At 40.6% G+C, this 15649-nt stretch overlaps 2 gene segments (V, D, J or C); both read right to left on the bottom strand.

Annotated features, from left to right (window-relative positions):
- Positions 1-3155: 3155 nt before the first annotated feature.
- LOC120924900 lies at positions 3156-3798 on the bottom strand. The segment is given in 2 exon segments: positions 3156-3538; positions 3653-3798. Coding segments are annotated over 2 exon segments (408 nt in total).
- A 6711-nt stretch (positions 3799-10509) lies between these two features.
- On the bottom strand, positions 10510-11018 carry LOC120910005. The segment is given in 2 exon segments: positions 10510-10859; positions 10961-11018. Coding segments are annotated over 2 exon segments (408 nt in total).
- Between the last annotated feature and the right edge of the window lie 4631 nt (positions 11019-15649).

The raw sequence follows: 15649 nt of genomic DNA, 5'->3' as shown, positions 1-15649 counted from the left end.
TCAGTGAGGAGGAAGCGGAGGCAGGGCTAAGCTCAGGAGCAAAGACGCTCTGTGTGCCCCCTTATTAGGCGGCTTGCTATAGTTACATAGTTAGTCCGATTGAAAAAATACACAAATCCATCTAAACCATCAACCATAAAAAAAAAAAAATATATCGTACAATCCCATGAACCCAATTCTATACCCACAGTTGCTCCAGAGGAAGGCAAAAAAAACCCCAGCAGAGCATGATCCAATTTGCTACAGCAGGGGAAAAAATTCCTTCCTGATCCCCCATGAGGCAATTGGATTTTCCCCGGATCAACTTTACCTACAAATCTTAGTACTCAGTTATATTCTGTACATTTAGGAAAGTATCCAGACCTTTCTTAAAGCAATCTACTGAGCTGGCCAGAACCACCTCTGGAGGGAGTCTGTTCCACATTTTCACAGCTCTTATGCTGCGTACACACGATAGGTTAGTCTGATGGACCGTTTTCTTCAGACTAACCTATCGTGTGTACGCGGCATTACTGTGAAGAAACCTTTCCGTATTTGGAGATGAAATCTCTTTTCCTCTAGACGTAAAGAGTGTCCCTGTGTCCTCTGTATTGACCGTAAAGTGAATAACTCAACACCAAGTCCACTGTATGGACCTCTTATATATTTGTACATGTTGATCATATCCCCCCCTTAATCTCAAGAGTGGATCAATTCAGTTCCTCTAATCTTTCCTCATAGCTGAGCTCCTCCATGCCTCTTATCAGTTTGGTTGCCCATTCCCTGCACTTTCTCCAGTTCCCCGATATCCTTTTTGAGAAATGGAGCCCAAAATTGAACAGCATATTACAGATGGGGGTACACAAAGAAGATCACCGGTGGAGGACCCTAGAAGAGGATGTCCAGGGCCACAAAACCATTGTATAGAGCAGGTGAGTATAACATGTTTATTATTCTGAAGCCTAGTACACACGCTCGGTTTACTCGGCAAGAACCAGCAAGAAAACTGCTGGCAGAGCTTTCTTGCCGAGTATACCGAGCGTATGTACGAGGCTTTCAGGTTTCTCGACAAGAAAACTGCCCAGAATCTAGACGAGAAAAATAGAGAAACCCGAGAGTGTGTATACTTACCTGGTCCCCGTGGAAACCCGCGCATGCTCGAAATGACTTTGGCGCATGCACGGCAGCTTCCTAGGCATAGGTAGGGTGCAGCACGATGGTAGCGACAGGATCGAATGTGACGAGCGCGTGCTTGTCGTGCGCGATTACGTCACCGCGTTCTTGCCTTTCAAGAGAACCGCGGTTCTTTTGAAAGGAGAGTCTGTACGCTTGGGCAGCAACAACGTTTTTTTCCTGACGAGATTCTTGCCCGTGTGTACAGGGCTTAACAAAAAAAAATTACCTTTAGTAACACTTTAAATATATTGTTTCATTAAACAGATAATATTAAAAAAAATCTGAGTTTGGTATTGTCCCGATACTTTTTTTCAAGTACTCACCGATTGCCGATACGTTTTTTTTTAATCTCATGTGACAGTGGCACATGTGTCAGTATTTTTTTTTTTTTACAATTTTTTTATTTATTTTTTTTACATTTTTTTTGCAATGCTTTCTATTTTTTAACCTCCCTGGCGGTATCCCAGAGCGTGACTCGGGGTGGTTTTTCCATGCCAGGATCGGTATCCCCGAGTCACGCTCGGGGTAGATGTGCAGAGCGTGCAGCGGCGCGGCTTACCTGCTCGCTGAATCCACAGACAAGTTACTCACCTTGTCCCTGGATCCTGCGATGCATCCCCGCTGTGTGAGCGAGCGGGTCCTCGCTCGATTCACAATGTCCCCATGTGCCGCCGATCTCCGTTCCCTGCGACGTTACGACGCACGGGAGCGGAGAACGGCGCCAAATTCAAAAAAGTAAACAAACACATTACATACAGTATACTGTAATCTTATAGATTACAGTACTGTATGTAAAAAATACACATCCCCTTTGTCCCTAGTGGTCTGCCCAGTGTCCTACATGTTCTTTTATATAATAAAAACTGTTCCTTCTGCCTGCAAACTGTAAATTGTCCATAGCAACCAAAAAGTGTCCCTTTATGTCAAAAATGGTTTTAGAGCAGCTAGAAAACAGCGATAATAAATTAAAATCACTTGCAGAATTGTGCGATAGCGATTTGTGGAGAAATTTGTCATAAAAAAAATAAAAGTAATGACAGCGACAATTCTGCAACTGAGCAAATTTCAGTGATTTTGAGTTGATTACATTATTGAATCATTTTTATTATAATTATATTATTATTTGTTATAATTATTTATAATTATTTATTATATTATAATTTATAATTTTTGTTTTTAAAAAAAAATCATACCCGGGATGCCTACTAGACTCTGGTGAGATTTAAATGAGTTATTCCTAAGAATTGCAGGCCTACAGTATAAAACGCCAAATTTCCTTGCAAAATAATTGTACCGCTTTTGGTACGTAATTCCAGACAGAATAATACCGCCAGGGAGGTTAAGGGGGGGGTGTACAATGTCGGTGTGTTTTTTATTTAATTTTTAATTTTTTACAATAATTTTTTCATTTATTTATTGCAATTTTTTTATCAGCCCTGTTGGGGGGCTTTGGTGAGATATCAGGGGTCTTAACAGACCTCTGACATCTCCCTTTTGAGACAGGGAAAGGGACTGAGGACACAGATTCCCCAGTCCCTTTCTCTGCAGCCTCAGCTGCGCTACAAGTACTCAGGAAAATGCTCGGTATCGGTATCGGAACAACCCTAAAAGTAACCCCCAGACACACCAACACTCTCACTATTCTAAATGTTTCCCCTTGCTGCCAGAACCTATGGAGTCCCCTCTACATGCATACACCTGCTCTATACTACAACTGTACACCATTCCCAATGCTGTGCATACGGGCAGCACAAAAGGTATACAGAAGCCACTGCCAATCTCCAATGTGGAGGAGGAGAGGCACTATTTAAAGAGCCCAGCCAAGTGGTACATGTACAAACATAGAAAATGCATACTTGTGCTTTTTATGCTAGTTTATTTTGTATTAATAAATGCCAACAATAAATCTTAGTTTTATACTATGTATTCCATATGCACATGAATATATTTCAGTTCAAGTTATTATGATGATCATATAACCATGAAGAAACAGTACCATCTAGTGGTGAAGATGATGTAGTGAACAGAAAGTTTTAGCATTGCTCTTGAGCAGATATGTAGCACTGTGCACCATCACTCAGAGCACACAGGTACACGGCTGAATCTGACACTGACAGGCGATGGATGGTTAAAGACGTATGAGTGTCGCCGGTCTCTGATTGGAACTTTCCACTCTCTAATTCTGTGTTATTATTCTTGAATTTAGAGTAACTCTTTGCTCCATGCACAAGAATATACTGTATCTGATGAGGATACTGACGATACCAGTACAGGTATGGAGTAGTGCTACTAGTGGAGTAGTTACAGGATAATGTTATTGTTTCTCCATTTTCACAAAAAAGATGCTGGTCTGTTGAGTTTATAGTATTACCCTGGATAGAACCTGCAACAGAATAACAAATATTAGTTCAGCCTTATTTACATTCCATGTTGTATCATAAAATAATTTAAGAAAATCACTTTGAAACCAGTATTATAAGGACTGCCCCATACTTACCTGAAAAATAAAGTATCAGCAAGGAGGTAAGTAATACAGATGGGATAAAGCTGATCATTGTCTCTGAATGTACAACATACAAGATTGCTGTGTGACTGATGTGTACCAGTGAGGATCCTTCTGAGCTCCTTGATGTATAGTAATGTGGGAAGGACGTGACAGCAACACAAACATCACCGACATCATCACATGTTGTATGAGGACAGGAACTGGCTGACATGAAGAAAACATCAGACTATTGGATATTTTTTCATGAAGACATGACACACATAAGGATCAATTAACAAACCAGGAATAAGACCTTCATTTTAGCCATGTGACTATCATTTTCAAATTTTATAGGACTCAGCTGAAAAAAACACATCATTTTTAAAAATTCACGTTCTCATCCTGGTGTGTTGCCTTTGTGAATAGAGTCTATAAACTGCTGCCATAAAAATATATTTTTTATTCCGAGAGCTAAAATTTTAAATTGTTACAAAGATTTACATTTTTTAGACAGGTATAAGTATCAAGTATTGAAAATATGTTTACAACTTGCATCCAGCAGGTATTACAATGTGTACAATAAGAGATGAATACACATTCATCTCAGCATACACAGAAGCCTTCAAGGTAGTCATAGCTTGGTTTTCATTAACGTTACATTATAGAAATAATATAGGTATCATAGAACCATTAAAAAAAAATCAGCATATATAGGTAACAGCTTTAGTCATGCAGCACAAGGGTATTGAATGAATCCCACAATCCTGTCTAGCACAATATAAAGAGACAACAGGTCAGGTGTGACCTGCCAGTTATAAATCACTTTTTAAAATGTACCCCCTATGTTGAAACATGCCCAAGTCGTATGCCGCGTACACACGATCGTAAATTTCGACAAGAAAACCGTGGATTTTTTTCCGACTGAATTTTGGCTCATGTTGCATACACACAATCACACAAAATCCTGACCGTCAAGGACGCGGTGACGTACAACACTACAACAAGCCGAGAAAATGTAAGTTCAAGATTCTGAGCATGCGTCAAATTTATTCCGAGCATGCATGTTTCTTTGCACGTTGGAATTGCATACAGACAGACAGGTCATTTCCAACAAGAACTTTTCCCGTCTGAAAATTTGAGAACCAGCTCTCATTTTTTTGCTGTCGGAAATTCTGACAGAAAAAGTCCGATGGGGCCTACACACCGACCAAAAGCTCACATCGAACTTTTCTTGTCAGAAATTCCGATCGTGTGTACGTGGCAGTAGCATATGCCCCATATGCTGAATCCATTCTTGATGGACTGGTAGTTGCTCAGAACATTGCATAAGCTTCCTAGTTTGGAACAGGGCTCTAGAGACAGCTGCTTTAATGTGACCTGTTAACTGATATTCATCTAGTATTTCTAAAAGTCATAGATTGGGCTCTAATTTTGCATCAGCTTAAAAGACTGAATTTATGGTTTAGGTGACACTCACCCAGTACTTATCACCAGCATGTGTATAAAGTCCCCATGTCCCTGTGACACTTACTACAAATAGGGGTCTCCAAAAGTCCAATCTTATGTAAATTAGAAAGAGTATTATGAGTCAAATATATAGCTGGGAAAGCATTTGCGTTACGGTGAAGAAGCTCATTTAGACAGACTCCAGAGCACATTCCCACTGATCCTCTTGTAGGGTAACTTCACCCCACCTCTCCAATACCTCACATGGATAGTCCTCTAGATAAGATGATAGGAGCATGACATAGCAGTGAAAAATGAAACCCTTGGTTGTAGTGGAATTTTGCATTAAAGCGGAGTTCCACCCAAAAATGGAACTTCCGCTTTTCGAATTCCTCATTATATTTAACATGAACATACAGATGACATATTTCTACAGAGAGCTTCATAGACAGATGTGAAAAGATTATCACATCAGTTCAATGGGCACAAAGAGTAGTTTTTGTACATTCTATTAAAGGGTAACTCCATGTTTATGGGAAAAAAATTGCAAAAATAAAAAAAAACATAGCATATACAATTGCGACACAAGTATTGCAATTTAATGTTATTAAAAATTACCTTTCCTTTTCAATCTGCAGAACTGTAAATTTCTGTTAAATGTAATGCAATATGACAACCTGGAGGCATTCTATACACAGATGGTGTACAGAATGCCCCCCTAGAAATGTATATTCCTGCATGCTTCTAGGCTGATTTTCGTAGTCTGCCCTAAGATGCAAGTGAGGTTTTCGGCATCCCCTGCAAGAAAAATGTTATTTTTGGTGAGATACTTCCAAAAGGAATTCCCGTCAAGGGATGCAGACCCTGCCATTATCCTCATTAGAGCCATGCAGGTGCAGCAGCGGATTGATAATTATGAAATCACTCTCATTCACATTTATTTTGGACATGGACACAGACAAATAAACAACTATTTCTTCAAAAATAACCAAAGGTAGGAATCTGCAACAAAGTTTGTTAAAATACCTGCAGTGTAGTTTACACAGAGTTACTCTTTAAGCATTTGCCTGCACAAAAATCACATTATTTCTGGAACTGAACTATCCTTTATTCAAACAATTTGGCACCACTTTCCCCCCTCTACATGTCTATTAGTGATGGTTGAAAGGTTTGGACCGAGCATGAGTTTGGGCCGAACATTTGCCTGTTTGGCTGTTCCACGAACACCCGAATTTGCAGCTCTGCACAGTGCATTCTGCGCCCTGATTGGGCAAATATTTTTTTTTATGTTTTTATTTATACATGTCCCCCAGGGCAGTACCCAGACCCCCACAGCCTTTTATGGCCAATTACTTGCATATAAGCCTTCAACATGAGCACTTTTGATTTTTCCTGTTCAGCTCATAAAGACTTCAATGGGGTTCGCCGTTCAGGTTAGAGCATTTCCCCTGTTCGGGGGTTCTTCTGTGAACCGAACAGAGGGGTGTTCGGCCCATCCCTAATGTCTATGTACCACTTTTTTAACTTTACATTAAAATAAACAGAAACTAAAATATAACGTCCGATATGCATATACTTGCATATCGGACTCATCCTTTTAGTATATTACAGGGAGTGCAGAATTATTAGGCAAATGAGTATTTTGACCACATCATCCTCTTTATGCATGTTGTCTTACTCCAAGCTGTATAGGCTCGAAAGCCTACTACCAATTAAGCATATTAGGTGATGTGCATCTCTGTAATGAGAAGGTGTGTGGTCTAATGACATCAACACCCTATATCAGGTGTGCATAATTATTAGTCAACTTCCTTTCCTTTGGCAAAATGGATCAAAAGAAGGACTTGACAGGCTCAGAAAAGTCAAAAATAGTGAGATATCTTGCAGAGGGATGCAGCACTCTTAAAATTGCAAAGCTTCTGAAGCGTGATCATCGAACAATCAAGCGTTTCATTCAAAATAGTCAACAGGGTCGCAAGAAGCGTGTGGAAAAACCAAGGCGCAAAATAACTGCCCATGAACTGAGAAAAGTCAAGCGTGCAGCTGCCAAGATGCCACTTGCCACCAGTTTGGCCATATTTCAGAGCTGCAACATCACTGGAGTGCCCAAAAGCACAAGGTGTGCAATACTCAGAGACATGGCCAAGGTAAGAAAGGCTGAAAGACGACCACCACTGAACACACACACAAGCTGAAACGTCAAGACTGGGCCAAGAAATATCTCAAGACTGATTTTTCTAAGGTTTTATGGACTGATGAAATGAGAGTGAGTCTTGATGGGCCAGATGGATGGGCCCGTGGCTGGATTGGTAAAGGGCAGAGAGCTCCAGTCCGACTCAGACGCCAGCAAGGTGGAGGTGGAGTACTGGTTTGGGCTGGTATCATCAAAGATGAGCTTGTGGGGCCTTTTCGGGTTGAGGATGGAGTCAAGCTCAACTCCCAGTCCTACTGACAGTTTCTGGAAGACACCTTCTTCAAGCAGTGGTACAGGAAGAAGTCTGCATCCTTCAAGAAAAACATGATTTTCATGCAGGACAATGCTCCATCACACGCGTCCAAGTACTCCACAGCGTGGCTGGCAAGAAAGGATATAAAAGAAGAAAAACGAATGACATGGCCTCCTTGTTCACCTGATCTGAACCCCATTGAGAACCTGTGGTCCATCATCAAATGTGAGATTTACGAGGAGGGAAAACAGTACACCTCTCTGAACAGTGTCTGGGAGGCTGTGGTTGCTGCTGCACGCAATGTTGATGGTGAACAGATCAAAACACTGACAGAATCCATGGATGGTAGGCTTTTAAGTGTCCTTGCAAAGAAAGGTGGCTATATTGGTCACTGATTTGTTTTTGTTTTGTTTTTGAATGTCAGAAATGTATATTTTTGAATGTTGAGATGTTATATTGGTTTCACTGGTAAAAATAAATAATTGAAATGGGTATATATATTTTTTTTGTTAAGTTGCCTAATAATTATGCACAGTAATAGTCACCTGCACACACAGATATCCCCCTAAAATAGCTAAAACTAAAAACAAACTAAAAACTACTTCCAAAAATATTCAGCTTTGATATTAATGAGTTTTTTGGGTTCATTGAGAACATGGTTGTTGTTCAATAATAAAATTAATCCTCAAAAATACAACTTGCCTAATAATTCTGCACTCCCTGTATAGTAAATATCAAAGAATTAATACTGTTGATAAACAACATTTGACAAATCTTATTTCCATAGAGACACTTACTCTGGTACTCTGATGGGCTGAATATGGGAACTTGGGTACTCTGGTGGGCTGCAGACATGTACTCTGGTACTCTGGGCTGGAGACAGGTACTCTAGTACTCTTATGGGCTGAAGATAGGATTTTGGGTACTCTGGTGGGCTGCAGACAGGTACTCTGGGCTGGAGACAGGTACTCTAGTACTCTTATGGGCTGAAGATAGGAATTTGGGTACTCTGGTGGGCTGCAGACAGGTACTCTGGTACTCTGGGCTGGAGACAGATACTCTAGTACTCTTACAGGCTGAAGATAGGAATTCAGGTACTCTGGTGGGCTGCAGACAGGTACTCTGGGCTGGAGACAGGTACTCTAGTACTCTTATGGGCTGAAGATAGGAATTTGGGTACTCTGGTGGGCTGCAGACAGGTACTCTGGGCTGGAGACAGATACTCTAGTACTCTTACAGGCTGAAGATAGGAATTCGGGTACTCTGGTGGGCTGCAGACACGTACTTTGGTACTCTGGGCTGGAGACAGGTACTCTGGTACTCTGGTGGGCTGCAGACAGGTACTCTGGTACTCTGGGCTGGAGACAGGTACTAGGGTATTTAAAGTGGAACTAAACTGTATCTGACCACCACAAACTGAAAACGATACTTTTCATTTTTCATTCATTTTTGATATTCACAGCAAACCCACCCATCCATCCATGTGTTCATGCTTTATTTTGTTGAGAAATCACTTTGACACTTTGAAAAACACCCCCTAGCATTTCTAGCTGCCGCCACCTTGAGTAAGGACAGAAGAATCATGTAATATTAATTTACTGGAATCCATCTGCCCTAAGCTCAGGCATGCAGGCAGGAGGATGTTCTTAGCTGAGAAAACCCCTCTCCAGATGAAAGAAAAAAGATGTTCTGAAATGTCCTGCTTTAATAATGTTGACTTGTCAATGATTGGTCACAGAGATCATGTGGTACAGCGCCACTCTCATTAGCTCTGTACCTTTTGCCTGTGATCTGCTGTGTCCAATCGCAGTACAATCACAGTACTGTGAATATGTTTTCCTGCATGGAAGCTCAGTCTCTGGAGGATATATTGATATGGTTCCAGTAAATGTTTTACAAGTGTAAGACAAGTAAGAAAAGACTAAAGAAAAACAAGAAACATGGCTAGTAACTGTATAACATTATGACTTTGCGGTGTGTTCTGGTGTTGACTGTATTGTGAAAACTTTAAAAAAAAATTGTTGGGTTATTTAAGGTATTTTATTTGTGAATTAGCTATTTATACTAAATATTATAGTGGATGTCAGAGCAACAATAAAAAAAAAAAAAAAAAAAACAGTACATCTCTGCAATGACAATACATGTACTTTTCCATGGTGTTATACCTTTGAAAATTCTGTAAATAGAAAATACCTTTTGATCTGCCAGAAATCCAGTGTGCTCTTGAAATTCCTGTTTGAACTGACAACACAAAGCTCCTGCTGTATTGAAATCTCAAGCAATGTTGTCATCCATGCCCTTTTAAATTCTACTGGAGTACTCATCATATCCATAATGTAAGGTGTAGGCAGGGGCGGACTGACAACTCATGGGGCCCCCTGGGCAATAGAAGATTATGGGGCCCCCGGGCTTACAGATGGCCACCAAGCCAGGAGGCAGTACAGAGGCGGCGCAGCTAAAATCTCGGGATATTCACATCAAAAGCATGTCGGTTTTGGACATATCTGGGACAGATGTAAATAAAACACAGATTTTTACATACTGTCCCTGGTTTTACTGAGCCTGGCAACCCTGATGGGGTCCCCTAGTGGCATGGGGCCCTCGGGCAGTGCCCGAGAGCCTCAATGGTCAGTCCGCCCCTGGGTGTAGGTGTTCTGTAGTTCAGGAGAGGAAAAATTCGGGGTGATAATAATGTTTGTGGTTTCAGTGTAGCAGGGATATCAGCTCAACAGGTATTTTCATTGTTCTTGTATTGTTTTTGAAGAGACAAAACAGAGGAAAATGTATCATCAAGCATGTACTGAATATGCTTCTTTTTTTTACTTTGCCCAAACATACATTTAAAGCACTTGGGATTTTACCATGATGTATTATTTCCTGCATGAGAATATATTTTGGTTCAGTTCACTATCATACTGTATAACCATGAAGAAACAGTACCACCTAGTGGTGAAGATGATTAGTGAACAGAAAGTTTTAGCATTGCTCCTGAGCAGATATGTAACACTGTGCACCATCACTCAGAGCACACAGGTACACGGCTGAATCTGACACTGACAGGCGATGGATGGTTAAATTTGTTAGAGTGTCACTGTTCTCTGATTGGAACTTTCCAGGCTCCAATTCTGTGTTAGTTTTCTTGATGTTAGAGTAACTTTTTGCACCCTGGTGAAGAATATACTGTATCTGATGAGGATACTGACGATACCAGAATATGTATGGAGAATTACTACTAATGGAGTAGGTGCAGGATAATGTTATTGTTTCTCCAATTTCTCCAAAAAGATGCTGATCTGTTGAGTTTATATTATATCCGTGGACAGAACCTGCAACAGGATAACAAAACGATATTAGTATTTGATATTGTATTGTACAAAAATAAAAGATGACTGTGAAACCAGCATTATAAGGACTGCCCTATACTTACATGATAAACAAAGTATCAGTAAGGAGGTCACAAATACAGATGGGATAAAGCTGATCATTGTCTCTGAATGTACAACATACAAGATTGCTGTGTGACTGATGTGTACCAGTGAGGATCCTTCTGAGCTCCTTGATGTATAGTAATGTGGGAAGGATGTGACAGCAACACAAACATCACCGACATCATCACACCCACATGTTGTATGAGGACAGGGACTGGCTGACATATAAAAATCATCAGACTATGAGATATCTTTTCACGAAGACTACATTATGACACACATAAGGCTCAATTCACAAAGCTAACATACCAGGATAAAGATCTTCATTTTAGTCATGTGACTGTCATTTTAAAACTTCTTAGGACTTAGTTGAAAATAACCGCCACTTTAAAAATGACATATTCTTATCCTAATGTTACCTTTGTGAAATGAGCCAATAAACTGATACCATAAATATATAGGCCCGGATTCACGTAGCACTTACGCTGGCGTATATCTAAGTGTCAATGTGCGGCGTCGTATCTATGCGCCTGACTTTGAAAGCAAGATACGCCTGTAAATAGGCTTCATCCGACCGACGTAAGTTTCCTACACCGTCGTATCGTGGGCGCATATTTACGCTAGCCGCAAGGGGCGCTCCCATTGATTTACGATTCGAATATGCAAATGAGTGAGATACGCCGATTCACGAACGTACTTGCGCCCGGCGCATTAATATACGCGGTTTACGTAAGTCGTACGTCCAGTGTAAAGTTAAGACTCATAAAGCAGGTGTAAGTCATGTTAAGGTATGGACCAGCGAACAGCCGTCGTATTTTACGTTGTTTACGTAGTAGTACGTGAATAGGGCTGGGCGTAGGTTACGTTCACGTCGTAGGCAGTGATTCGACATATCTTAGGCGTTTGTTCCGACGTGATTCTGAGCATGCGCATTGGGAAGCGTCCACGGGACGGCGCATGCGCCGTTCGCTCGGCCCATCATTTGCATGGGGTCACGGTTAATTTAAATGGATCACGCCCACTTCCACCTACTTTGAATTAGGCCGGCTTACGCCTACGAATTTACGTTACGCCGGCGCAACGTTGGGAGCATTTCCTTTGTGAATACTGTGCTCGCTGCTCTGCGCAGCGTCGGCGTAGCGTATATTCGATACACTACGCGCGCATAAAGATGCGCCGAGGTATGTGAATCTGGGCCATATTTTTTATCATGAGGGCAAAAACAGTTTTGAAAAGGTTAAAAAAAAATCCTCAGGTATATGACTTACATATGGCAATGCTTAACACTTGCGTCTAGAAGATGTAGCTTTATGATTGTCAATATTTATGCCCCCAATAAAAATCCCCACCAATTTATCCAAAAAGTGATTGGGAAGACAAGAAAAATTCAGAAAGGCCACCTCTTGATCTGTGGAGACTTAAACGCACCGATGGATCCTGATATGGACACCTCCAAGAAAGGAAAAGCTCCCAGAAAGGGTCTTTCCAACATTTTCTCAGCAGAAGACCTGTACGATCCCTGGAGATGCCTTCATACCACAGAAAAAGACTTTACTTTCTTCTCCAATGTTCATAAGACGTACTCCAGAATAGACTATTTCATCACAGATAAAAATCTCCTCACAAAAGTAGCGAATGCTAGTATTCACAACCTAACATGGTCTGATCACGCTCCAATCACTCTTGATATTAATTCGAACCAAAATTGCCCCAACAATTATCTTTGGAGAAACAATACATATATCCTCTCCCAGGAGAAACATAGATCTGTGATGAAAAAAGGTCTAAAATAATTTTTTGATGTAAATGATAATATGTCCGTTAACAACACTACTCTATGGTGTGCCCACAAAGCATATGCGAGAGGTCTCTTAATTCAAATCACCGCTAGAGAGAAAAAAAAATAGAAACAACACGATCAACTCAATACTAGTAGAAATTTCTAACCTTGAAAAGTTACACAAAAAAAAACCCCAAAACATAATCTTAGAACGCCAACTCAATAACCTTAGATCTGATCTTAGATCCTTATTAATTGCTGACCATGACAAATATCTTAAAAAACTAAATTTAAAATACTACTCCCAAGGTAACAGAGCAGGTAAGTTAATGGCCTCCCAAATAAAACTTCGCCAACAAAAGAACAAAATTCATAAACTAACCCACCACACCTCAGGCAAAACAATCCTCAATCCTAAAGAGATAGCAGATACTTTCTCACTGTACTATGAGACACTCTATAATCTAAAAAATGACACTCTCACCCCCCAACCAAACGCTGATAACATCTCATCATTTTTAGACAATATTGTCCTTCCTTCCATTGATCCTACATCATTAGAATTACTCAACAAACCTATATCAGATGAAGAAATTATTAAGGTCATACACGAACTACCAAAAAATAAATCACCAGGCCCAGATGGCCTATCAGGAGAATATTATACTGCCTTTGAAGAAACCCTAGTCCCCTATCTTTCCAACCTATTTAATCAAGCAGCTAACTCAGAAGCCCTCGCAAAAGAACTGCTAGAAGCAATAATTATCACTATACCTAAATCAGGCAAAGATCCCACTTCCCCTTTAAACTATAGGCCCATTTCCCTACTAAACTCAGATGTGAAAATCTACGCAAAGATACTGGCGAATAGACTCGTTAATATAATTACCACCCTAATTAAACCAGATCAAGTTGGCTTTGTTAAAAGTAGACAGGCCCCAGATAGCACAAGAAGAATGCTCAATATTATTAACTCTATACACAATAATCGAACCCCCGCCCTGCTCTTAGCTTTAGATGCTGAAAAAGCATTCGACAGAATGCATTGGGAATATATATCAAAAACCTTAACTAAATTTGGCTTTAACGGTTTTATCCACTCAGCAATCATGGCATTATATACCCAGCCCAACGCAAAGGTCTACACTTCAGGTATCTTATCTATAAACTTCCCATTAACTAACGGAACCAGACAGGGCTGCCCCCTATCCCCTATAATCCCCTATAATTTTTGCCTTAGCTAAAGAACCCCTAGCGGAATACATTCGATCATCCCCAAACGTCAGAGGTGTTACGATTGGCCAAGACGTGCACAAACTAGGACTATTCGCAGACGATATCATATTGACACTGACAGAACCTGATATATCTCTGCCTACAATACACGCAATACTAGAAAAATTCAAAGATGTCTCATACTATAAAATCAATCAGGAAAAATGCTTTATCCTCCCTATGAACATACCAGACTCGACAATCAACTCTCTACGCACAACACATAAATACAATTGGGACAACAAATCGATAACATACCTAGGGATCCAACTCACATTTCCTCCAACAAAAATGTATGATGCCAATTTCCCCACACTTTTAGGCCAAATATCCCGTGACTTATCACATATTCAAAAAACCAACTTATCCTGGGTTGGTAAAATAGCCGCTTTTAAGATGCAAACTTTACCTAAAATTTTATATCTCTTTAGATGCCTCCCCATACCAATTCCTGCTAAGTTCTTTAAACAACTAGACAGCAAACTTAGACAATTTATCTGGAACAAAAAAAAACCCAGAGTTGCTTTCTCGATCCTTACTACTAAAAAAAATTCCGGTGGAATGGGCCTCCCAGACATTAGAAATTATTATTTTGCTTCTATCTTAGATCAGATGAAACATTGGTTTAACCCAACAAATGACAAATTATGGGTAAACATTGAACGTCTAGCCACACACAATTTTGACCTCCCTTCTCTCGCAATAGCTAGCGCCATTATCCCCAAGATAACAATCCCCAACCTAATAAGCATTAAAACTACTTTATTCGCTTGGAAACACATTCTCTCAAAAAAACAGACATGTAGAGAAAAAGGCTAAATTACATCTTCCCACAGAAGTCATTAATTATTGCAGAATCAGATTCTCTGTAAACGAGTGGATCAGTAATGGATATAATCTATACCAGAACCTACCCCCTAATGTTAAGAACATCATCGAGACTAAGGCCCCATACACACGAGAGAATTTATCCGCGGATACGGTCCAGTGGACCGTTTCCACGGATAAATCCTCTCAAAGATTTCCGCAGATTTCTATGCGATGGAGTGTACACACCATCGCATTGAAATCCGCGCGGAAATCCTCTGGCGATGACGCGTCGCGCCGTCGCCGCGATTATGACGCGGCGACGGGCGCGACGCTGTCATATAAGGAATTCCACGCATGCGTCAAATCATTACGACGCGTGCGGGGAATCCCTTTGGACGGATGGATCCGGTGAGTCTGTACAGACGAGCGGATCCATCCGTTGGAATGGATTCCAGCAGATGGATTTGTTGTGCATGTCAGCAAATATCCGATCTGCTGGAATCCATCCCAGAGGAGATTTCTCCGCGGAAACAGATCCGCTGGCGTGTACACACCATAGGATCTATCCGCAGAAACCCATTTGCTGGGATTTATCTGCGGATGGATTCTATCGTGTGTACGGGGCCTAAGATTGGTAAGTGTGCCCGACTGAAAGATTTCTCTCTCAGTAATTTGATCGAAATCCCTATGAACCTTTGGGAGTTCCTCTCTCCTCAGAAAAATGATAAAAAGAAAGGTATATCTTTCTTCTACGATGTGTTATCCTCCCAACTCTTTACCAAAAACACAAATATGCTGAAATGGGAAAAGGATCTGGACCAAA

Source organism: Rana temporaria, chromosome 1 (assembly GCF_905171775.1).
Source record: "Rana temporaria chromosome 1, aRanTem1.1, whole genome shotgun sequence".
In the NCBI taxonomy this organism is placed as follows: Eukaryota; Metazoa; Chordata; class Amphibia; order Anura; family Ranidae; genus Rana; species Rana temporaria.
This window is presented reverse-complemented; position numbering and strand designations above follow the sequence as displayed.